The sequence below is a fragment of the Cutaneotrichosporon cavernicola genome (genome assembly GCF_030864355.1).
Source record: "Cutaneotrichosporon cavernicola HIS019 DNA, chromosome: 2".
NCBI classification, from domain to species: Eukaryota; Fungi; Basidiomycota; class Tremellomycetes; order Trichosporonales; family Trichosporonaceae; genus Cutaneotrichosporon; species Cutaneotrichosporon cavernicola.
Window position 1 is genome coordinate 178,922 of NC_083394.1, and position 20,566 is coordinate 199,487.

General features: G+C 59.9%; 11 protein-coding genes across 11 annotated transcripts; 3 read left to right on the forward strand and 8 right to left on the reverse strand.

Moving 5' to 3' along the window:
* Positions 1–262: 262 nt before the first annotated feature.
* CcaverHIS019_0200740 (uncharacterized protein) lies at positions 263–569 on the forward strand (the record flags this gene model as incomplete). The annotated part of the gene is made up of 3 exons (XM_060597046.1): positions 263–287; positions 329–368; positions 401–569. 3 exons carry the CDS (start codon positions 263–265, stop codon positions 567–569), a joined length of 234 nt encoding a protein of 77 aa, XP_060453978.1.
* A 1,113-nt stretch (positions 570–1,682) lies between these two features.
* CcaverHIS019_0200750 (uncharacterized protein) lies at positions 1,683–2,212 on the reverse strand (the record flags this gene model as incomplete). Its single annotated transcript, XM_060597047.1, has 3 exons — positions 1,683–2,082; positions 2,127–2,154; positions 2,188–2,212. 3 exons carry the CDS (start codon positions 2,210–2,212, stop codon positions 1,683–1,685), a joined length of 453 nt encoding a protein of 150 aa, XP_060453979.1.
* A 550-nt stretch (positions 2,213–2,762) lies between these two features.
* On the reverse strand, positions 2,763–3,983 carry CcaverHIS019_0200760 (uncharacterized protein; the record flags this gene model as incomplete). Its single annotated transcript, XM_060597048.1, has 1 exon — positions 2,763–3,983. One exon carries the CDS (start codon positions 3,981–3,983, stop codon positions 2,763–2,765), a length of 1,221 nt encoding a protein of 406 aa, XP_060453980.1.
* Positions 3,984–4,474: 491 nt separating this feature from the next.
* CcaverHIS019_0200770 (uncharacterized protein) lies at positions 4,475–5,923 on the reverse strand (the record flags this gene model as incomplete). Its single annotated transcript, XM_060597049.1, has 2 exons — positions 4,475–4,804; positions 5,069–5,923. The coding sequence occupies 2 exons, from the start codon at positions 5,921–5,923 to the stop codon at positions 4,475–4,477; spliced, it is 1,185 nt and encodes a 394-aa protein (XP_060453981.1).
* A 680-nt stretch (positions 5,924–6,603) lies between these two features.
* On the reverse strand, positions 6,604–8,216 carry CcaverHIS019_0200780 (uncharacterized protein; the record flags this gene model as incomplete). The annotated part of the gene is made up of 2 exons (XM_060597050.1): positions 6,604–7,934; positions 7,970–8,216. 2 exons carry the CDS (start codon positions 8,214–8,216, stop codon positions 6,604–6,606), a joined length of 1,578 nt encoding a protein of 525 aa, XP_060453982.1.
* A 611-nt stretch (positions 8,217–8,827) lies between these two features.
* CcaverHIS019_0200790 (uncharacterized protein) lies at positions 8,828–10,621 on the reverse strand (the record flags this gene model as incomplete). Its single annotated transcript, XM_060597051.1, has 5 exons — positions 8,828–9,045; positions 9,159–9,553; positions 9,588–9,969; positions 10,108–10,317; positions 10,351–10,621. 5 exons carry the CDS (start codon positions 10,619–10,621, stop codon positions 8,828–8,830), a joined length of 1,476 nt encoding a protein of 491 aa, XP_060453983.1.
* Positions 10,622–12,326: 1,705 nt separating this feature from the next.
* CcaverHIS019_0200800 (uncharacterized protein) lies at positions 12,327–12,947 on the forward strand (the record flags this gene model as incomplete). Its single annotated transcript, XM_060597052.1, has 1 exon — positions 12,327–12,947. One exon carries the CDS (start codon positions 12,327–12,329, stop codon positions 12,945–12,947), a length of 621 nt encoding a protein of 206 aa, XP_060453984.1.
* Positions 12,948–13,209: 262 nt separating this feature from the next.
* Positions 13,210–15,113, reverse strand: UBP1 (uncharacterized protein; the record flags this gene model as incomplete). Its single annotated transcript, XM_060597053.1, has 2 exons — positions 13,210–14,163; positions 14,295–15,113. 2 exons carry the CDS (start codon positions 15,111–15,113, stop codon positions 13,210–13,212), a joined length of 1,773 nt encoding a protein of 590 aa, XP_060453985.1.
* A 634-nt stretch (positions 15,114–15,747) lies between these two features.
* CcaverHIS019_0200820 (uncharacterized protein) lies at positions 15,748–16,783 on the reverse strand (the record flags this gene model as incomplete). Its single annotated transcript, XM_060597054.1, has 3 exons — positions 15,748–16,208; positions 16,252–16,413; positions 16,528–16,783. The coding sequence occupies 3 exons, from the start codon at positions 16,781–16,783 to the stop codon at positions 15,748–15,750; spliced, it is 879 nt and encodes a 292-aa protein (XP_060453986.1).
* Positions 16,784–17,086: 303 nt separating this feature from the next.
* CcaverHIS019_0200830 (uncharacterized protein) lies at positions 17,087–18,025 on the reverse strand (the record flags this gene model as incomplete). Its single annotated transcript, XM_060597055.1, has 4 exons — positions 17,087–17,297; positions 17,423–17,781; positions 17,860–17,979; positions 18,023–18,025. 4 exons carry the CDS (start codon positions 18,023–18,025, stop codon positions 17,087–17,089), a joined length of 693 nt encoding a protein of 230 aa, XP_060453987.1.
* Positions 18,026–18,397: 372 nt separating this feature from the next.
* On the forward strand, positions 18,398–20,554 carry CcaverHIS019_0200840 (uncharacterized protein; the record flags this gene model as incomplete). Its single annotated transcript, XM_060597057.1, has 1 exon — positions 18,398–20,554. The coding sequence occupies one exon, from the start codon at positions 18,398–18,400 to the stop codon at positions 20,552–20,554; it is 2,157 nt and encodes a 718-aa protein (XP_060453988.1).
* Between the last annotated feature and the right edge of the window lie 12 nt (positions 20,555–20,566).

The window sequence follows — 20,566 nt, forward strand, 5'->3', positions numbered from 1 at the left end:
CTGAACGCGCCTCAGGCCCAATCTTCAACGCCACAGGAAGCCACAGAACCCCGCATCGCAACCCTTTGCGCAATCCGAAATGGCGCAGTACCAACAAAGGCCGCATGTACCGTTCCGAGCCGGTTTTGGTCCATTCCGCACCGGCGAATCGCGAGCCGCGGCCTCGGCATCCCCGCCGTCGCCGTCCTGCGCCGGGTAAACGCTGCGGCGCAGCATATAAGCCGTCCAAGGTGTCCAGTATTATCCCCATCCACACCGTAAAATGCGCCTCCTCTCCATCCTCTCGCGTGAGTTTTCTTCCTCTCCCTCCCATATTTGCTCACCCCAGTCTTCGCCATTGGCGCCCTCGCACACGAGGGACACGACCAGTACGACCCCCGTATTTCGCGACTGACAACAGCTCCAACTCGACCTCCAACTCGACCGCCAACTCGACCGCGTCCGGGTCCATGAGCGCCGCAGTCCCCTTGTCCTCCGCCCCGGCGCCCACGCAACCCAGTGGAGCTGAGCGCCTCGCCGCCGGCGGCGTTGCCGCGCTCGTCGTCGCTGCTGTTGGGATGGCGCTTTAGATAGTGTATGGAATGTTACAACGCCAAGAACGCGAGTGTATGGACTTTTACAACGCCAAGAACGCGAGTGTATGGACTTTTACAACGCCAAGAACGCGAGTGTATGGACTTTTACAACGCCAAGAACGCGGGTTAGGTGCAACACTTCAACTGAGCGCACTATGGCGACCGGCGAGTCCTCTTCTGGGTCCATGGATGACTGGCAAAGGTCGAGATGCAGTCAAATAGTGGACCCGACCGGACACTTGTTGCAGCCAACCTCCAACCTCCCTCAATCATTGACGTTAGCCCATAGATACATAAGAGCGAGATAGACTCTGTTCATGCATCCAGCATCCAGCATCCAGTCCACAATGCGCGTCTCCGCTTTTACCAGTAGGTGTTTTCTATTAAACACTGACTCATCCAGTCCTCGCCCTCGCACTGCCTGTTCTGGCCCAGTCCTCGGCCGACCACGACCACGACCACGAAACCTCCGTCGCAGCCGGCACAGTCTCAGCCAGCCCATCAACCCCCAGCCCGAGCGGCCAGGTCTGCCACGCCCATGGCGATCACTGGGACTGTGAGGGCGCCGACAATCACGCCTCATCCGCCGATTCAGTGGCGCCAGCGACGCCCTCGCCTACCGGAAAGGGCAAATGCGAGGCCCATGGCGACCACTGGCACTGTGAGGGAGACCATGCTTCCACAGTGAGTGGGTCAGCCGCTGCTAGCGCCAGCACAGTCCGGCCCAGTTCCAGTTCCAGTTCCAGTTCCAGTTCGGCTGCCCCCATCCCGTCAAGCGGGGCTCAACGGGTGGCTATAAACGGCGCGATTGTTCTCGCTGGTGTCGCTTGTGCGCTTGTTTAGAGAGATGAACTCTACTGCATTGACAAGGGGCATTCGGGTGCCTTTGCCAGGGAAAAGAGGCGTCCATGCTGTGCCCGCCAAGAAGACGGCAACGCCCCACACACTTGGAGGGGCGTTTTGCTTTGACGCCATCAGTGCAATGGGTGCGAGAGCCAATCTGTCCGTTCGTGATAGATCTCAGTGTTCAAAGTTAGTGGAGACTAGTGTTCCAATCAGAGACCCAGATAGTGTTCATAACCAACGACCTAGAGAAGCCGTGACGAATTAGACAAGCATAGCACCAACAACGCCGGCGACGATAGCGCCAACAGCGGTGCCGGCACGCTCAGCGCCGCTCTTGGCGCTCGGGGTGGCCGATGCCGAGGAGCGGACGCTGCTCGACGACTTGGCGGCCGAGCTCGACAAGCGCGAGCTGGTCGGGACCGACGCGGGGACCGGGGCGCCGGTGGTGACGGGCACGACGACGGCGGTAGTGGTGGCGGGCGCGGCGGGACCCGTGACAACAGGGGAAGTCACGGCCGAAGAGACCCCGGGGACGTCCGTGGCCGTGTCGGTCTCGTCGGAAGTCACATCGCCAGTAGGCTCAGTAATCGGAGTCGCCTCGTCAGATGGGGTGGCGGTGTCGGCGCTGGGCTCGGCCGAGGGGACGATGGCGCTGTCGGCACTGGGGGTCGCGCTGTTGTCAGTTTAAGAGAGGGGACAGCGTACCTGTCCTGAGCGAGGACCATGGCGAGGACTAGAGTCAGTGTAACCCGGACAGTAAGCGTACGAGGAAGGAGAGCGAGGAGACGCATCTTGATCTTGGTGGTGTTGGTGTTGGTGTTTGTGTTGGTGTTTGTGGATGGTCAAGACCAAAGAACAAGGGTTGACTATATATACGGCTCTCGTGTGCGGAATGTGGGTCAAGGCAGTGCAGACAATCTCCCCAAACACCCTTGATCGCGAGCAGTGAGCAGCCCCCTTTCTGTCAGTTGTCAGTTGAGGTGGTCAATGGCTTGCGCGGGTAGAGGAATTCACACGCCATGGCCACCCGCGGCATCTGTGAGAGACTTCCAAGACCTTGAAAGGACGACAATAGCATCGCTATTTCAGGAAATCATCAGCCATCCTTTCAAGAATCCTGGAATCGAGGCTCGTCCAGACCTTTATTGAATGCATTGCTCCGTTGGAATATGCAATCCATCAAAGGGTGAGACATGCACAGCCGGCCCAAAATGGAATGAGGTGCTCGTCCAGCCCTTCCAGCCCTTCCAGCGTGGGACGAATGACAAGCACAGGGCGTGGCGCCAACTCGGCTGCGGCTGCGCGTTGACTCCTGACCCTTGAGCCTCAGGCTCAGGCGCGTCATCCGACATCCACATCCAAATTCGTCTCCCACTCAAACTGTTTCTCCCCCACCTCGACGCGATACTCGTCCAACGTCATGATACGGACGCGCTCAACGCAAGCGTCGATGAGCGAATCGGGCCACAGGCCGGCGTGAACGACACGGTCGCGCGAGTCGTCCCTCCTGGCCAATAGCGCCGTCTTTATTCCAGCCCGGATGGCCGTGAAGACCTCCTCCATCCCAGCGTCGTCATCTAACCCGAGCCAGTTGGGCTGCATTCCTTCAAGGCCCACAAGGGTGTGACTGCGCTCGAGTTCTGGGCCCATATGGAAGACAACGTCTTCGAGCACGCCTAGCGCACCACTCGGTACCCGGTAGTCGCCCCATGCAAAACCGGGGCTCCGTGGCCGAACAAAGCGTCCTGATTCTCGGAGGCGGAGAGAGTAGCCTTTCGAGGGGACGAAGAGATACACAAACTCCTTCGTCTCGTCGGATGCATAGAATGGTTCGACCCAGGCAGCCCCGGCCATGGTGGTTGGGTGGAAGGTCACGGACCACACCAGGCGCAAGGTAGGGACCGGGTCGAGGCGGTAGTGCACGGGGTGGCCCTCAGCCACTGGATCTAGGCATCGGAACCAAACAGTCGGGGGGAGTAGCGTTCCAGGGGGAAGTGTTGGAAAACGTTCACCAGTGATCCGGAGCGCCTGGAACTTGGGGAAGATGGTTGCGAAGCGCTCAGGCTGGGCGAATGCATCCCACAGTTGAGGACATCGGAGATCGTTACCGATATCCAGCAGCCGAGTGTGTTGCAGAAGCGAGCGCGCGCGCCGTTCGATTTCTGTGCCCGCTGGGGCTGACGTTTGTGGTGGAGGAGCCGCGTCACCTCCTGCGCGTCTCCGCAGCACGCGCGTGGAAGGCTCGACGCGCGCGCGTTTTTTTCTTGGCCGATCTGCGTCCAATGCCTGGATGGGTACGGGCTCAATGGGTAGGGACAGGGCGTCGCCAAGTGACACATCGATGAATGTGGGATGGCGGGGCCGACCCTTGACCACGAATCGGTATATCAGGTGTATGTCGACAAGGTCGCGCGTCGCGCGGTTGATCCGACGCAGCGCGAGGACCTTGCGACGGGAGGCGTGGGAGGGCGAGGAAGCGAACCTAGCGATAAGCACGCCAAGTACACTGTCTGCAAAGTGCGGGTAGATGGTCGAGTCGAGGACTCTGTCGGCGTTGGGCATGGTGGTCAGATGGGGGAAGGAGAAGTTGGTGTCATGGTGAAATGGGATGTGATGAGGAACGGGTGCAATTCGGCTACATGCTTCCGATTAGACGAGACTCAATCAGAGCTGCCCCACTCTTGTATCCCACACTGACGATCGTCAACACTCTGAAGCGCATGCATGTAGAGGCGGAAATATCCATAGACGAGTAACCCAAGGGCTACAATGAAAGTTGTAGTGGAATAATAATGCTGGGTAAAGTTTTGAACTCGGGTGGAACCAAGATGTCTAGTCGTCGTCCTCCTCACGAAGAATGGCAACCACTCCACCTCGTACGAATACCACTCCCAATAAATCTGGAAGTGGACCAGGGACACGCGTACCTGCACCTCGACTGATGGTTAAATTCAAGTGTGCATGCGACTTTGAGGCTAAAACTCATGACGGTACGAAACGCGACCAAAAACGAGCGAAAATGAAACAAATCCCAATCGGTCCGCGAGGGTCTCTCACTCGCGCTTAGGAGTCTTGGGGTTGGGGTTCTTGGGACTCTTACCGCTCTGGGGGCTGGGAGTCTCGGGAGCCTCCGGGTCGACCTGGTAAACAATCACGTTGACCAGCAGCGGGCTGTCGGGGCTGTTAGGTACCGTCGGGCTGGCGCCGGCAGCCTGGGTGGGGACAGGGTTGGGGTGGAGCGCGATGGCAGGAGCGGCGCTGGGCAAGTCGGTGACGTCTCTGAAGAGAAGATGGGGGACTCGAATCGGGGGCGGGCGGTGGCGGCCCGGAACAGCGGCAGAGGTGGAGGCGGAAGCGGACGCGGTGGCAGCGGTGGCAGTGTCCTTGGTGGTCTTGGTGGCGGCAGTCGGGACAGCGGTAGTAGTAGAGGCAGTGGAGGCTGCGGCGGTAGGACCAGTGGCAGTGGCAGGGGAAACCTCAGCGGCAGGGCCAGTGGCAGTGGCAGTGGAAACCTCAGTGGCAGGGCCATTCACTACGGTCGTAGCGAGAGGGACGGGGGTAGTCGTAGTAACAGTAGCAGTGGAAACAGCGGAAGTGGCAGTGGCGACAGTGGGAGTGGTCGTGGCGTCCTCCATCTGCCAGGTCACGTTATTAAAAACCGGCTCGCGCAGGATGGGAGCAGGACCGCCGGCAGGGGCAGGCGCAGCGATGGTGGTCGGTGTGTCGATGATGGCGGAGGTGTCCGCGAGTGTGGTAGTTATAACAGGAGGAGGGGTGGCGAGTGTGGCAGCGATAGCAAGGGCGATAGCAAGGGGGGTAGCAAGGGGGGTGGTGCCGAGTGTTCCAACTCGCTCAGGGGAAGTGATGCCTGTCCGAGTCGAGCTGTCCTTGTTGTCCTGTGGCGCGTCGTCGATCACTTCCCGCGTGTTGAGGTGCGAGTTGTTCCCAGTAACAGTTGCAGCAGAAGTGGCAGAAGCGGTAGGGGTAGAAGCAGTCGTAGGACGGGGACGAGAGAGAGAGAGAGCCGTGGGACGGACACGAGTCACGGCGTGCGCTGACGAGCTGGTAGTAGCTGCGGCGGATGAAGAGACGCTTGATGGGCCGGTGGAGGAAGCGAGGGCAGTAATCGGGAGGGCAGCAGTAACGAGGGGGGCGACGGGGGACGAAGAACCAAACGCAACAGGAACCTCCTCTCCAGCCTTGGTGGGCTTGTCCTTAGTAATGCTTGTCGGGCGAGCGTTGGCTGTGTTGGCCGTGGCGATACTGTCGACAGGGTTCACGGTGATGGCACGACGAACACGCGCTGTGGTGGCGCGGGTCACGAAGCCAAGACCAAGGACGGGCGAGAGACGAGGGAGGGCATCGAGCGCCGCGTCCGTGTCGCGCTGCTCGAGGCGGAGCTTGTCCTTGTCCTTGTCACTGGCAGTCTGGCTGTCACCGCCCTTCATGGTAGGGCGAGCGTAGGGCTTGCCGGGTCCTTTGTCTCTCTTGGAAGAGGGCATCTGGAATCAGCCCCGACGAGACGCGACCAACCTTGAACTGGTAATTGTGCGCAGTGTTAAGCCGATACAAGAAGAGACGATTAGATTAGCTGTAGTTGAAACCGACCAGATGTACGCCTTTTATCTCAGTTTTGGACAGGCTGGACGGGTGTTTGGTGACTAGTGCCACATTGGCGCCGCCACAAACCACAACGACGTTGCGCACCTTCCTTGCGGCAAATTATGGGGCTTGAAGCCGCTCTCTGATCCCGCTACCAGTGGGTGGCTGACGCTTGACCTGCAGGGCCGGCTACGGTGGCCTACCCAGCGCAGCTGCCCTCCTCATCCAGTCTCCTTCTTGTGTATCTCGTTGTGGCGGGCAGTGGCTGACTGTGTGCGCGGTGAGAGGGGTTCCGTTGTCTATCGTGAGAGAGGCTGACAGTGGGAAGAGGGCCTGGGGACTGTCCAGTCGCTCTCTGGCTGACTGTGTTTTCGTACTGGGATTGCAGGAAGCCAAAATTACCTCTATCAAGGTCGCCACTCATTCCTCGTAAAGCCATTCATGTCGTGATCGTGGCTATGGAACGAATCAGAAAACTACAGTATATAATTCTAGGTATCCGAGTTCAGCTCTGTGTATGTGAGCAGGTGGTGGAACAGACATGGAATTTGGGGAGGGGCAGTCTGGGTGTGGAGTGCAACTAGCGGTACTTGCGCGGTGGAGGGGGCAGGGAAGTACCTATCATCCGACCATCGGGGCGGTGCGGAACACTGCGCGCGCGCATGAGCGGTCGAGCGTCGGGAAACGCCCTCGACATGATCACGTCGCTGACGTCGACCTGGCCCTCCATCGTCGGCACGGGTTTGCGGCGCACAGTGCGGTTCCCAATGTTGGTGCTCTTCACTGTTCCTACGTCACTCGCACTGTAGACTGATTGTCCGCGGTCGCCATTGTTGGACTTGGAAGGGATCCTGGCTGTGGGTTGACCAAACGTCGCCTCGCGTTTGTGACTGGGCGTAATGATATTGTTCGTGTACTCGGTGACCTGGCCCATCATGTGCTTCGTTATGGGGAAGCTCGCAATCTCACTGGCATGTCCGTTGGTACGCTGAATAGCGCGCCCGTTCGCGGGCCCTGCGACGAAGCCGACCATGTGCTGGGTCAGGGGGTGGTTCGCGGGCTTGTTCGTCTGTCCGTTGTTGTGGTCGCCAGTGCGACTGGTAAGGTACTCTCTGGGGTAGCGTGCTGCGTATCCGTTGGTATGCCCGTTGTGTGCACTGTATGATCCGGTTGGGAGACCAATGGATTGAGAAATGGCGTGTTTGTCGCGCTCGTGCTCGAGAGGTATGGTACGCGCCCCATGTCCCTCGGGGTCAAGCGATTCTCCGTTAAGATGCGCTGGGCGGAGAGGCACGTGTGGCATCTCCCATGCGGTGCTTGGGCGGGGAATGACCTCGTGCAGCACGGGCGTGGAGATCGTCGGGCGGTGCTTGCGGCGGTTACTGAAGGCGCGGAGCGCATTCTTGACGCGTTTGAAGGCGTTGCGTTTCTGCAGGGCGAGGCTCCAACTAGACGCGCTGAAAAGGCGCAGGCGCTGGTCCTCCTCGTCGTAGGATATGTCGTCGAGCGCCTTGACGCCTTTGGACACCTCAGCCCCCTCCGTCCCGTCTGTGTGCTCGGTCCTATAGGTGCCTGACGACTCGGTGCTCTCTCTATTCTCGTTTATGATGCGTGCCGGGTTGAGTGGATGGGTAGGGGTCTGGGTAGAGACGTGCGCGGGAATGGGTGGTGTGGAGGGGGGAGTGATTCTGCGGGCTGCCTCACGGCGCGCAAAGGCTGGTCCGATGGAGTACGGGTTGATCATGGAAGGCCTTGGGAGGCTGAGCTCGGGTGGCACAGCGCGGATCGTCCCGTGCCCCTCGCCGTTATGTCGGGGCCGCGCAGGGAGAGAGTGGCGCGTTTGCGAGGGGTCATCCTGTGGGGTCGACGTCGCAGGCCCGTGACCGTGCCCCGCGAAGAACATTCCGCGGGCTGTCCGTCAGTAATACGCCGAGGGGTAGACGTACGGGAGTGTGATTTTGAGGACCGCGAACTCTTGCGTCGAGGGATCTCGAGTCTGTCGGGTAGAGTGAAGCCTATTCCTTGGGCCGCGCGCGGGACGCTCGGCGCAGGTGGCATGGGCGAGAGTGGGTCTGCCTTTGTGGGAGCGTGTTTGGGGATGGGCAGTGGGCGGGGGATTGGCAGCTGCAATGAGTCCTTTGGGGGTTGGGCCGACGCCTTGCGCGTGCGGTCGGTACGGGAGATGACGGGCATTGTCGTACTGAGTGGATGGAGAGGAAGGTAAGTGCAGGAAAGTGTAGAGAGTGAGGGTTAAGAATCAGTGGTGAACGAGGTGACGCGAAGGCGGATGTGGACACGGAGGATCTGCATCACGAGGATGCAACCCACGGTCCTGGAGTGGGGGAGGGAAAGGAAGCGAGGCGAAGAGGCGAGGTGCATGGGTGTTTGATGCTTCCGAGGCGTCGCTGTGGGCAGAGCTTTGGGTGCGTTGGACGGGCAAAGTGATGAGCAAGACTTGATGGGCAGTACCCCAACCCCCTCCCAGGATGAAGGGGTGCTTTGGTGGTCAGTGCGCGCAAGGTCATTCGCGTCGAGTCGCAGGTATTGGTGGTAGGTCAACAGGTAAAAAAAGGTAAACAGGTAGTCAGTGGTGGTCGGTGCGTTGTTAAAAGTTAAAAAGTAACATGAGACAGAGTGTCACCTGTTCTTGTGATGATCTGATTCTAGATGGTCGGCAGATCTAAACGATACATTGTTGTGCATGCAAGATTCAAAAGGTCTAGGGTATTTCTATAGTCTCCATTATCCAAACAACATGTTCGTACTTCTGATCTCCACTTGGTGTCCTACGTCTCTTTGCCCCACTACTTGGTCTCCATACCCATCCCCTTCTCGTCCAGGGTACTGCCCGCCTCGCACTCACGGGATGCCTCCTCAGCAGTCTTCTCTTCGCTGACCTGTGCGCGTCGGCGATACCAGCCCCACACCGGAACGCCGTTCGACACAATGCCCGAGACCAGGAACATGACGCCAATGAAGATCCCGGCGTAAGTAAACTTGTCGTTGGCCGCAGTGATGAGCGCTGTTGTCAGCTACGTTGCAAACTCTAACGGAGCAGTCGCTAAGAGCGCGGGGCGAGGCACCCGAACGCTCGGAGCGCTGCTGCTTGACCAAGCGCAGGGACTGCCGACTCACTACCGGAAATGACGGGGCCCACAAGCGAAGGTACCGCGAGACACGTAATGAGCATTCCGAAGCGCATCCCAGTCTCCTCGAGTGGCGAGACAGCCGCCGTCGCACTGCCTGCGAGCGTAAACCACGCGCCGTTGAGCACCCCCCAAAGGATTAGTCCAATGATCGCAGGCGCAGGTCCAACTGGTGGCACCCAAAGCGCGATCATGACGATTGCGCTAGCGATGCCAAGCGAGCACCAGACCTTCATCACGCCGATAGCGTCGGCAAGCACACCGGAGCCGAGGCGGCCAACGACGGAACCCGCCTGCAAAATCGCGACCGAGTAAACCGAGATGTTGTCCGGAAGCCGGTTGTTCTGTGCATACGTCAGGGAAGCAAAGGTCGGGGACATGATGCTATCCGTTAACACAATCTTGGAAGGGGACTCACTTCATGCCGTACAGCATGGCACCCAGGACAAGGAAGACATATGGTGGCTCTGACCATGGCCTACGGACGTCGCGCCAGGGCGGCGGGGTCCGAGGAGGGAGGCGACCACGCATGAAGAAGCACGCTGGAAGCATGAGGACAAAGTTGAATCCTCCGATGATGAGCATTGTGTTGCGATATGAGAGCCGCTGGAAGAGCTTGTCGAGCATGAACGGGTAAATGATGCCGCCGATGCCCGAGCCACAGATGACGATGCCGATTGCTGTCGAGCGGCGACGGAGGAACCAGTGCGCGACGACGGCGCCGGAGGGCGCGTACGCCAATGATCCGGCGACACCGAACGCGAGGAACGACAGGAGGAAGTGCCAGTACTTGGTCGAGACTGGTGTCAGCGAAAATATCTAGTCTGCTGGCCTCAGAGCCAAACAGTTGCCCGCTCAAGCGGTGGAAAACACCGGTAAACACCGGCAATCCCCGGAGGCTGGGACGAAGCCGAATGAAAACTCCAGCCAGAACTCACAAGCAAGGCCGACGATCGCGACAAAGGTGAGAACAGTGCAGGCCGACACAAGCAGGCGTGCGCCATGGATATCGAAGAAGCGGCCGGAGAAGATGGCGAGCGAGAACTCGGCAAAGCTCACAATCGAACCCAGCCACGCCACTGTCGCTTTGTCATACCCCTTAAGCTGGTGCTCGAGATAGTAGTCTTGCAATTGCCCAAAGGCCATGACTGAGGTCAGTCTCCTCTAGCGATTGGGCTTACTGAAGCCGAAGATGCAGAAGGGGAGGAACATGGCCGAGAGGACGCAGAGCCATGCTTCGAGACCCCCATCTGGCGGTGGGCCTATGTCGTCCGCCGCATTGCCATGATCGGCAGACTGGACAGGTGTGAGCTTGGTGAGCTGCTCGTCATGGGTCTGCGTATCGGGGAGTGGTGTAGAGAAGCCTGTGGTGGACGGCGCGGCGTCGGAGATGATGGAAAAGTTCGAGCGATGGGACTGCCGCGACGCAGAACGTGTAAGACGTGTGCTCATGAGATCAAGAAGACGTGGACGGAGCGATAACAGGAAGCGATGGCCGTTCAGCGGCCTTGAGATTGGAGTCTACAGGCAGGGGTAGGTAGAAAATGACCGGGTGGGAAGACTTCCAGGTCCAAGCTGCCGGAAACGGGGATAACGGCGGACTGTATCCCGAGGATTAATTAAGCGAGATACGCGGAACTGTGTCAAAATGACTCGGCATCTTAGCACTCCACTCTCCATACTTCCCCATAGACTGTACATTCCTAGCTCATGTCAGCATTCCAGCTCCCATGACCGCGAGCAGGCTCAATAGCTCGTCAGAAAGTGTCGACTTGGCGTACGCATTGCGCGATTTCCTCAGCCCCCAGCTGCCGACACGTTCTTGCGCTGGTGTTCATGCTCATCTAACAAACCATTCCTAACTCCGCCGAGCTCTGCTCCAGTGCCTTACCTGCCTAACATCGGCCAAACTTGCGTCTTCGTCATCCGAACTCGGCTCCTCACCGTCGTCAACAAACGATTGCTGGGGCAGGCAAGCAAAAGATATGACCTCTGGCGGGATCGAACCGCCGACCTCATGCGTAAATCGTATTCACGTGTTAAGCATGCGCTCTAACCAGCTGAGCTAAGTGGCCTGGTTTACGACAAAATGTGACCCTTGCGCCAGTGTTTTGATCAGGTCTGGCCTGTGGCCCTCCGGCAAGTTGGCAACCTGGTGGATTGTGTGCCCCTCACACGATGGCGTTCTACTATGCCCCTGCGTGCTGCGTGGCGCGGCACAGTGTTCAGATCCAGTGGGTGCCGTCTGATCAGTCTGTCTTTCGCCAAACTCGAGCCATGAAGGGACTACAGTGGTACAGTAGGTTTATATGCAGTAGGTCCTCAGTGCCACTCTCCCACGACCGCTTTCCTGTTCACCTTCTCTGTTACTGACTTGCCTTGCACTGGCTCCACTGATCAGCATGGTCATTAGATCGGCGGGGTGACGGCTAGTATAAGAAACATCTTCATCCCCATCACCTTCTCGATTTGTTACTTCTTCCACTTCCACATCTCACCTGTGAGACGCTTGAGTTCGTCTCATTCTGCCACACACATTCCTCGTGTGTGTTGACATCCAGTGTTCTGTTGGCATCCTCCCCTGGATCCGTCGTCACCCGTTCTCTGCGCCCCATCCAAGATGCTCGACACCCTCAGTTGGGTTTTCCGCGAGGTCCTCTTCCTCTTCCTTGTCTTCCTCCCCATCCTTCTTCTTCTCTCTTCCTCCGGTCAACCCCCCATCGACATTGTCTACTTAGCCCAAGCCACGACAACCACCTTCAAAGCGTTAGTCCGCCGTCATCCTCGCCCCCCACGAATCGAATTCTCGCGCCATCCGCACATCGTCGAAGCAATCTTACGACACAGCGACACGCAGACCCTCCAAGCATTCCGCCTCACAACCAGCCGTCTCTGCCTACTATCCTATACTCTCCTATCGCAACACGTAACAATCACAGACGAGAACCTGGAACCACAACCCGCCGGCGTCCCCTTTGTCCCTCAATACCCCGATCTCGTACCGGGCTGGCGGGCGACCTCATCCTACACCCGAATCCTCGACATCCAATACGGCGCCAAATGGCAACTCCTCATCCGGGAAGTTGGAAGTCTGCTGTCCCGCCTCCCCTCTCTCGAGTTGGTTAGGGTCCACAACTCGGTCCGTGAACTCGACTACATGCTCGCTCGTCGTGAACGCTTCCTCCTCCCGAATGCCAAAGTAAATACCGTCCACTTCCACGACCTGACATGCGACATTCGGCCTGTGCTCCGTGGAAGCATCCCATACGGCGGGGGAGACGTGTTCATCAACCTCCGTCATTCGCGGAACCGTCCACCAACCCCACTAGGAACGTTCGATGGAGGCCCCGGACCATCGGGATACGTGGTCTACCTCTTCCTCACCCTCGCTAGTGGTGGACACGACCACATTCCAAGGCTGAATAGGGCTGGTGCGCCGGCCGTCGAGGCATGGCGCGCGCTCTTGCCTTATCTCGCCGGTCAGGTCGTCCAGTTCATTGTGAGTGCGTCGTCTGAGAACACGTACATCTTCGTTGGAGACAGAGACGACACTCCCTCCCCCCTGGCAAGTTTGGGCCGGCGCAGCGTCATGACGCCTCGCGACCGTCGTCGGCTCGTTAGACTGCTCGACAAGGAACTCCGAGCGCTCCTCGCGGAAGGATACTTTTCTCCGCAAGCGGCCAGGAACCGCGTCGAGCGCCAAGTAGGCTTTGCCACGTTCGAGGATATTGAGGAGATGGTTGGGCCGGACCTCTTCCCATTGATTATGGCCCCGTAGCCGGACGCTTGCGACTGGTGGGAACACGCTGATCGGTGGAGGCTCTGTCGAATAGACCCGTAGACTTGTGCATCCAGGACACTGCCAGTGCGCGGAACAGTGCTCGTACGCGCGTTGCTCACCTGAGCTCCGGAGTGATGTGGGTGGCGACCTCATTCGGGAGCGGCGAGGTTGGCTACTGGATTGCTCTGGTTGTTGCTTCCATCACGCGATTGGAGAGCCGCGGGGGATGTTACGAGGTAGACTCTGCATGCTCTACTGGCTACTTGGTCCGCATGCGCGCGATCCCAACGCCTAATGAATCGACGCTCGCGCGCGCCAGAGGTGTCCCTAGTCCCGCGAAAGACCTGGGCCCAGAGTCGATGTATCCGTCGTTTGTCGTGAATCTTGGCTCATCGTACACATCATCCACGTCCCCCCGATCACCATTAACAGGCTCAAGTGCTATCCCCTGCCAATCCTCGGGTTCAGTCGCTGGCTCAATCTTCTTCCGCTTGGGCAAGTCGACCCGCTCATAGAAGAGCATGAACACCTGTGCCGCGCTCGACGCGAGCTCGTCGGTGCCGACTTCGTCGACGTCGGCATCCGAGATCCGCAGCCACCCCTTGCCCGGAACGCCGAGGGGTGCGCCGGGCTTCCGCCGAATTGCGACAAAGTGACCCGAACTGTGCGCGTACCCGTAGTGCAGGATGGCCGATTGGAGGCGATACAGCGCGCGCGGCCGTTCGCCAATGCCCCCAACCCCACTTCCCCCTCGTCCCGCAAGAGCCGCCGCGACGCTCCCGAGAGCCGCTTTCGGCTCCCACACGCCGCGCGCCATGTATGGCCCAAGGTCGAACATGAGTGGGTAGGCTACGCGCGCCGTCTTCTTCAACAATTGCCCGTACGGCGTGTACTCGGAGCGTACAAAGTGGAAGCGCAATGTCTGGGGAGCGCGTGTGACTGCCGTTTCGCGCAGACATTCTGTGCGTACCACTTCCCACCTCACGTCCTTGGGTGCGCCGCCCTCGTTGCCCACCACGCCGGCCTCGACCATTGCGCGTAACCGGGAGGCGACCTTGGCCGCGTGCGCACGGCTCTTCTTCCCCTCTAGTCGTTCGGCACGCTCGGCGTACTTGAGCGCCGTTGCGCGGGTCGTGCACATGTCGCAGGTGACGTCTGATAGCGGTTCGGGCGCCAGGTACTCGGAGATGCAGTCGTCGAGTGTCACTTCGCCCTGGCGTCAGCGCGGGCCAATGCAGAGGAGGGAGTGAAGTGAGCCGAGAGGGAAGCATATGCCTGGATTGGAGCGGGAAAGCGCTCACCCGCAGATAACGACGGTGGCGAAGCGAGGCGAACAACACTCACCGATCTTGGTACCGACAGCTCCATACCACCGAGCGTGTCCATGCGCACGACGTCAGAGTATCCGCAGCGCGCGCATATCCTCCTCCGCGCCAGCAGACCTTCCCACGGGACCGAGAGCGCATCATTCCGCTTCGGGGGCGGATAAGGTCTTGGTGGGATAGAGGGTGCGGCGCTCGGGGCTGGTGATGCCGCGCGCGAGGACGCGAGTGAGGGGGCTAAGGAGTTCGGAAGGAGCTCGAGGGCGACATTGAGTCCACCGCGCACCCGCGCAACCTCTTTGGCAGCCTTTGCCGCTTCGTCCGACACGGCCTCGGCCAGGACCACAAACAGTTCGTGAGCGTCCTGCTGCTCTCGTGTGGCGAGGAGGCGGCGAATTTGTGGAAGAGGCGAGAGGGCGGCGAGGAGAACATGTGGCCTGAGCGGGGCCGGGTGCTTTGCATGACCGGTATTCAAGTCTGCCAGGATGTCGTAGAGTGCATCGCAGACTGGGGTGGGGATGTCGACGGACTCTGCGGCTCCAATCACGCGTGATAGGTATCCTGTCAGAGTAGGGAGGGATGCGAAAGCTTGGAGTACGCTGTTCATGTAGCATAGCGTGCCGCTTAGGTTTACCATGCCTGGAAAGTGGTCTCCTGGGTCGTTGGGGATTCTTGGTTCACGGTCGGCATGGCGAGAAGCGGAGGGGGAAGGGGAGGCCAGGGCTAGGGGCGCCGAGAACAGACCCATCTTGTTCAGCTTTGCGGTTACGCTGACGATGAAGGCGATGGCGACGGCAATGACGAAGGGCAGGATTGCTGCTAGGTCATGGGCTGCAAGCATGGCATGCTCGAGGATGGTGGCGAATGCAGAAGGAGATGAGAAAGGTGGTGATGAGGATATTTGTTGCGGTTGATGTCCAAAGAGAAGAACGAGATGGAGAAGCCTGGCCACTCGTCATCCCTGTCTTGAATGCAAGTTACTTCCGCCCACACTTCACTCACAACATCAACAATCAACCATCAACCATCAACTTGTACCGAGCATCATGCCAGACGATCGCCTCCAGAACGCACGCGAGGCCTTGGACAGTGCGTAGCGCCTGAGGGAAAGTATTGATGACAGCATTGCACGACCTGTCGCAGCTCCTACAGACTGGTGTGTTGACGACGCGCGACGCGTCACGCCTACCGCCGAATTCCGCCACCGTGCTAACCCTAGGCCTCGACAAGCAAACGCTCTCCATCTGCGTTGGCATGATCGAGCAGGGTGCGAACCCAGACACGCTTGCGGTAGGTGACAACTAGACTGTGTTGACTCCAGGCCGTCATTAAGGAGCTTCGCAAAGAGAAGGAATAGGCTTGTTGACATCCGGCGACTCGTCAAGTCTGGGTCATCCGCCTCGGTCCATCCACCCTCTCATTCTCTGTTTCCGCTATATTGTGCATCCACCGTTGTACTGCTACGTGTTACTAGTCTAGTCGTGCTTCCGCCCGCCCACACTGAGGTTGAGCGTGGATGGCAGCGACTCCTCCCCGATGCTGAAGAGGAGCGCCACTCCACCAATCACAAAGAGGATCAGCAGGATAGAAGTGCCAGTGAGGAGGACAAACGGCGCCGAGTAGTCGGTGCCCTTGGACTTGGGCTTGGTCTGGCTCTTGTTCTTGGCGACCTCGACGGGCTCCTCAATCTGGCGCGCGTAGTGGAACCGAGGCTGTGCGTCCTTGACGATCACGAGAAGAGGCGGTGAGTCAGGCTGCGTCATGCTCTTCAGACCGGCCTGCACGCCACGGCTAGCGGTATTCCACAGCTCCGAGCCCTCGACCGCATTGTCGAGGCGGATGCACACGGCGTCCCACCCTGCGCTCGTGAACGACCACAACGAGTCAGCCAGCGCAACGAGTGCCGACAGCTCGCGCGAGAGCGTCTGGCCCGCCTCTGGATGTTAGCAGAGTTTTGAGCCTGATCAGAGTAAACGTACTGCTGGTAGCGAGGTCGAGGGTGTCGAGAAGGTGCTTGACGATGGGGAGCTGGGAGACGCGTTCCAGCGCCTCAGCGGCCGCCGTCTTGAACGGCTCGAGGACAGACTCTGCGTCGTCCGCGATGTAGAACGATGGCGACGGGAGCGACGCAGGGAGCACGTCTGCAAGTCAGCGTCAACGCCAATTCGCCGATCATGCGATGCAAGTGGAGGCGATGGACGCGTTACAAGGGGACCTCTCCTGGCATGCAGCCTGCGATCCTGCGATCAACTCACCCTGCGCATGTCCGCCCTCGAGGATAACCACGCGAGGTCGCTTCTCTCCGTTGTCCCACAGGCTGACGAGGTGCGCCCACATGCCCTCGTCCTTGGGCGTGTCCTGTGCCGAAATGTCACCGCCGAGGTGGTGCGACATGACCGCGCTTGCCTGCTCGGCGTTGAGCATCGGCGCATGCTGCCCCTCCGGAGCAGGGAAGAGGTACACCTGAGTGGCGGCGAGTGCCGCCGGGAGTAGGAGGAGATGTGTCCTCATGATGGGTTTGTGGATGGCTCGTTGATGGCGAGGAAGGTGTGTTGGGTGACGCTTCGAGGGGGAGTGACTGTCATCGTCATGCCATTTGCTTCCGGGGTGGGGAAAGGGAACAACACAACAAAAGTCGATTATGACTGACGGTGGGATTCGAACACTTGTCGGGGAGTAGATTAGCGCTGGGCTGCCCCACTCTCTCATCCTCAACCCACGCTCATGGAGAATGCCCCTTCCCAAGTCCACTCCGACGACCAGATGCGTATGATTACATTTGTCTATGTGAGATATCCCAACCCTCTGGCACGTCTACTCAATCTCCATACCCTTCATGCTAGCAGGCACGCGCACCTTGTCCCGCTCCTGCTGCGCTGCCGTCGCCTTCTTGCGCTCCGCGACGTCCTTGACAGCCTGAGCCTCAGCAAGCGAGTTGGAGGCGTGCTCGCGAATCGTAGCCCACGGGTTGGCCTTGAATGCGGGGTGTGCCATGACTGCCGGGATGCGCTGTGCGTTGGCCGAGCTTGGGTCAGCATGTTCCTCGAAGCAACCTTCCCTCCAGTTGGGCTGCCCTCCTCTGTCTCGCCGTTCTCGCCCGCTCTCCTGCCCTTCATCCGCCATCCTTGCCGATGCCCGTTTGCGACTTACATCTGCTTCCTCCGCGCCTTCTCCTTGAGCCCATGTCCCGCCCCCTCGCCAATCTTGCCCTCCTCCGCCTTTCTCCGCGCCTCCTCCTCCCGTCGCCGGACAACGTCCTCCATCACCTCCTTCTTGCTCTTCGCCTTTCCTTTTTCCACCTTGTCCACCGGCTCATCACCAGCAACCTCTCCAAGTGCGAGAGCGACCGATCCCAGTCCCCCACCCAACGCGACCGCAGACTTGGCCTTACGCTTCTCCCGGCGAAAATGGGAGCGCGAGTAGGGATGCGCGGCTGCACCAGCAGCAATCGAGCCGTAAAACACCGGTTCCTTTACCTTGGCCGGCTTTGTTGGGGCTGGTTCCGCAATCTGGAGTCAGCTGTCCATCAAGCGGTCAGCTGCTAATTCAATTAATTGAATTACGGTTGCGTGCAAGTAGGAACTCACCGTCGCAAAGGGGTTAGCACCAGGCAACACCTTCTCCGAAGCAGTTGGCGCCGCGAACGCGCGCTTGGGCAGCGCGACGGCCGACTCGTGTCTGCGTGATGATGTTTTGGTTGCGCGCGGCTGGTGTCAGCTACTCTACTCTGGCCAGCTCTTGCCAGCTCACCATTGAAGATGTTCTGGGTGATGTTGAGTTTGGTGGCAAAAGTTGAGATACACCTCCACCATTGGTGCCTGAAAATCGGATAGCAAAAGTCGCCGCCATCCGAGACAAGAACATCTCCTTTCACTCTTTCATCTCTCCTCAAGCGAGCGCGGGAATGTCAAGGTGAGCTTATTGTTGACTGCGAGCTCACGTAGACTACACCCTCGGACGCTACTGCGCCTTGCGGGCCGCCGGGGAGTTCGCCCGCTCTCGTCCCGCCCAGCCCCAGTGGAATGGGTGCTTGACGAGGCGTACAGCCTTCCCTTCCTTTCACGCGCACATGCAAACCAACTCCCCGTCCCCTCCAGCTCCAAAGTTACCCTCGACATCCTGGGCATGGACCCGCACGCCGACCGAGGGCCTCGCCACGAGCCAGACCACGAGCAACCCTTCGCGGATGACGCCGACCTCCTCTCCTCCCTCTCTGGTGGCGCACTCCTCTCCCCCTCAGCAGCGTACCGCGCCCTCAGGCAGAGTCCTCTATTCGGAGCGCATCTCCAATCCCTCCTCCCGAGGATCGGGGACGTCTACACCGCCCTCAAGACCGACGGCGAGGGGGAGCACAACACCCTAGTCGCTGACCTCCTTCTCCGCTCTCCATCTCCAGCCGCCCTCCGATCAATTCTGTTGGTCGAAGTGGCCCACTTCCCCAAACATCCGGGGGATGTACTGAGGCAAGGTCTCCTCGTCCAGGCTTATCGGGCGATCATACCCTCTCTCCGCCGCCGCACCCTCGCCCCATTAACATCGGCGTCTCTAGCCGTAATCGCGCGCGCGGTCATGGCAGCAGGACACGCTCACGTCGACATCCTCGACCACGTATATTACCAGCTCGCACATGCCGCTTCTTGGACAAGAGACGACGGGTGGCCAGCCCTCACCATCCTCCTCCACCTCTCCAAACACGGACGCGCCGAACACGCCCTGAAACTCCTCGACTACCCCGTCTCACTAGGCAAGCTCCCAGCCGCAATGGGCCGCACTTCCGCCTCCCATGCCGAGCCTGCCACTCTGTTGGCTCAGAGTGCCGTCATCCGCTGCGCCCTCTACTGGGGCCTGGACTCGCGCGCCTATTCCGCCGTAAATGACCTGGTAACCACCATGTCGCGTACAGCCGTCTCCGGCCCGGCCCTAGAACTGGTCCTCACAGCCACCCGCGGTGCATCGCTCCGCAGGCGTCCCCAAGACGTCGCGTGGGCCGGCCGTACGCTCCTAGCCCTTGCGGCCGACGAAGCCTTCCCGCCTCTCCCAACCATCGACTGGTACTATGACGCGCTCTCCCCCACAGCAGCGCTGCAATTCTACACCTCTCTCCCTGAGAACCGCGCAGCCCCACCCTCCCCCCGCCAGATCCTACGCATGTCCCTCTCGCGTCCCGAGAAAGCCTCTCTTCGCCGCCTAGCAGGCGACCTAGCGCGCGCACAACACGCAGCTCCAATCGTGCCTGGAATGCTCAAGGCGCTCGCGGCTGCGCGCTTGCTCCGTCCTGCCGAGGGGATCTATGTAGCCTGGAACAAACGAAATACTCTCGACGGTGCGACCACGTTGGCAATGGTGCACGCACTCACGCGCGGCGCGCGTACAGCAAAAAACTCGGCGCTGGCCCGCAAAATCCTGAAGGACTACCTAACCTCTCCGGCGCTCGACAAGGAATCCGTCGCGCTACACGCCCATGCCCTCCTCGGTGCCCCTCTTGAAGGAGAGCAGGACGAACTCACGGATCTGGTCACAAACCTGGTCATGTCTCGCGGTGTCGAGGCCGCACAGGGCCGAATCGACGACCTCGCCCGCTCACATCCCTCCCTCGCGCACCGCCTCGCCCAGATTGCGCGGGATCATGCCCTCGCACCTCCGCGCCAAGCAGTCGTTATGGCGGCCAGTTGCGCGGCCGGACACTGGGGTGCCCTCGCCGCTGCAGGAGGGGCCAAGGATGCTGGCATCGAGGACGGTAAAGTGGGCGTTGGGCCCAAGATTGCCGGCACATTAGTGGAGGAGGGTTGTATCACGGCCCTCAAGAAGGCTCGGCAGGGACGTATGGCGGTCGCTGTGCGGCGATTCACCGAGGCGTCAGAGAGGGACGCGCGCGTTCGGGGGATCGACTTCATGGAGAGCGAAAGACAGGTCGACCGACGTGGGCGCGAAGATCTGGTCGGACGCCGCATCCACAGCTTGGCGGATCCCGTCATCCCGCCCACTGCTGCTGCTTTGTTGCGCCGCTGTGCTGGACTGCAGCGGTGGGAGGAGGGATTCGCTGTCCTGTCCGCCGCACTGAGGGTTACGGGCGAGGAAGGTGTCGTGGAAGCCGCGGGCGTGTTCATCTCCGCCGTGTCCAAGGCAGACGCGGGCGACGTGTTCATCAACCACGTTGGCAAGTTGGGCCCGCTGCTTGAGGGCCTCGAGCCTTCCAGCCAGGTCCTCCTCGAGACGATGCTCGACAGCGCCGCGCGTCGACTTGGCCAGCAGATTGAGGGGATGATGACTGAGGAGGCATAGACTACATGCGTA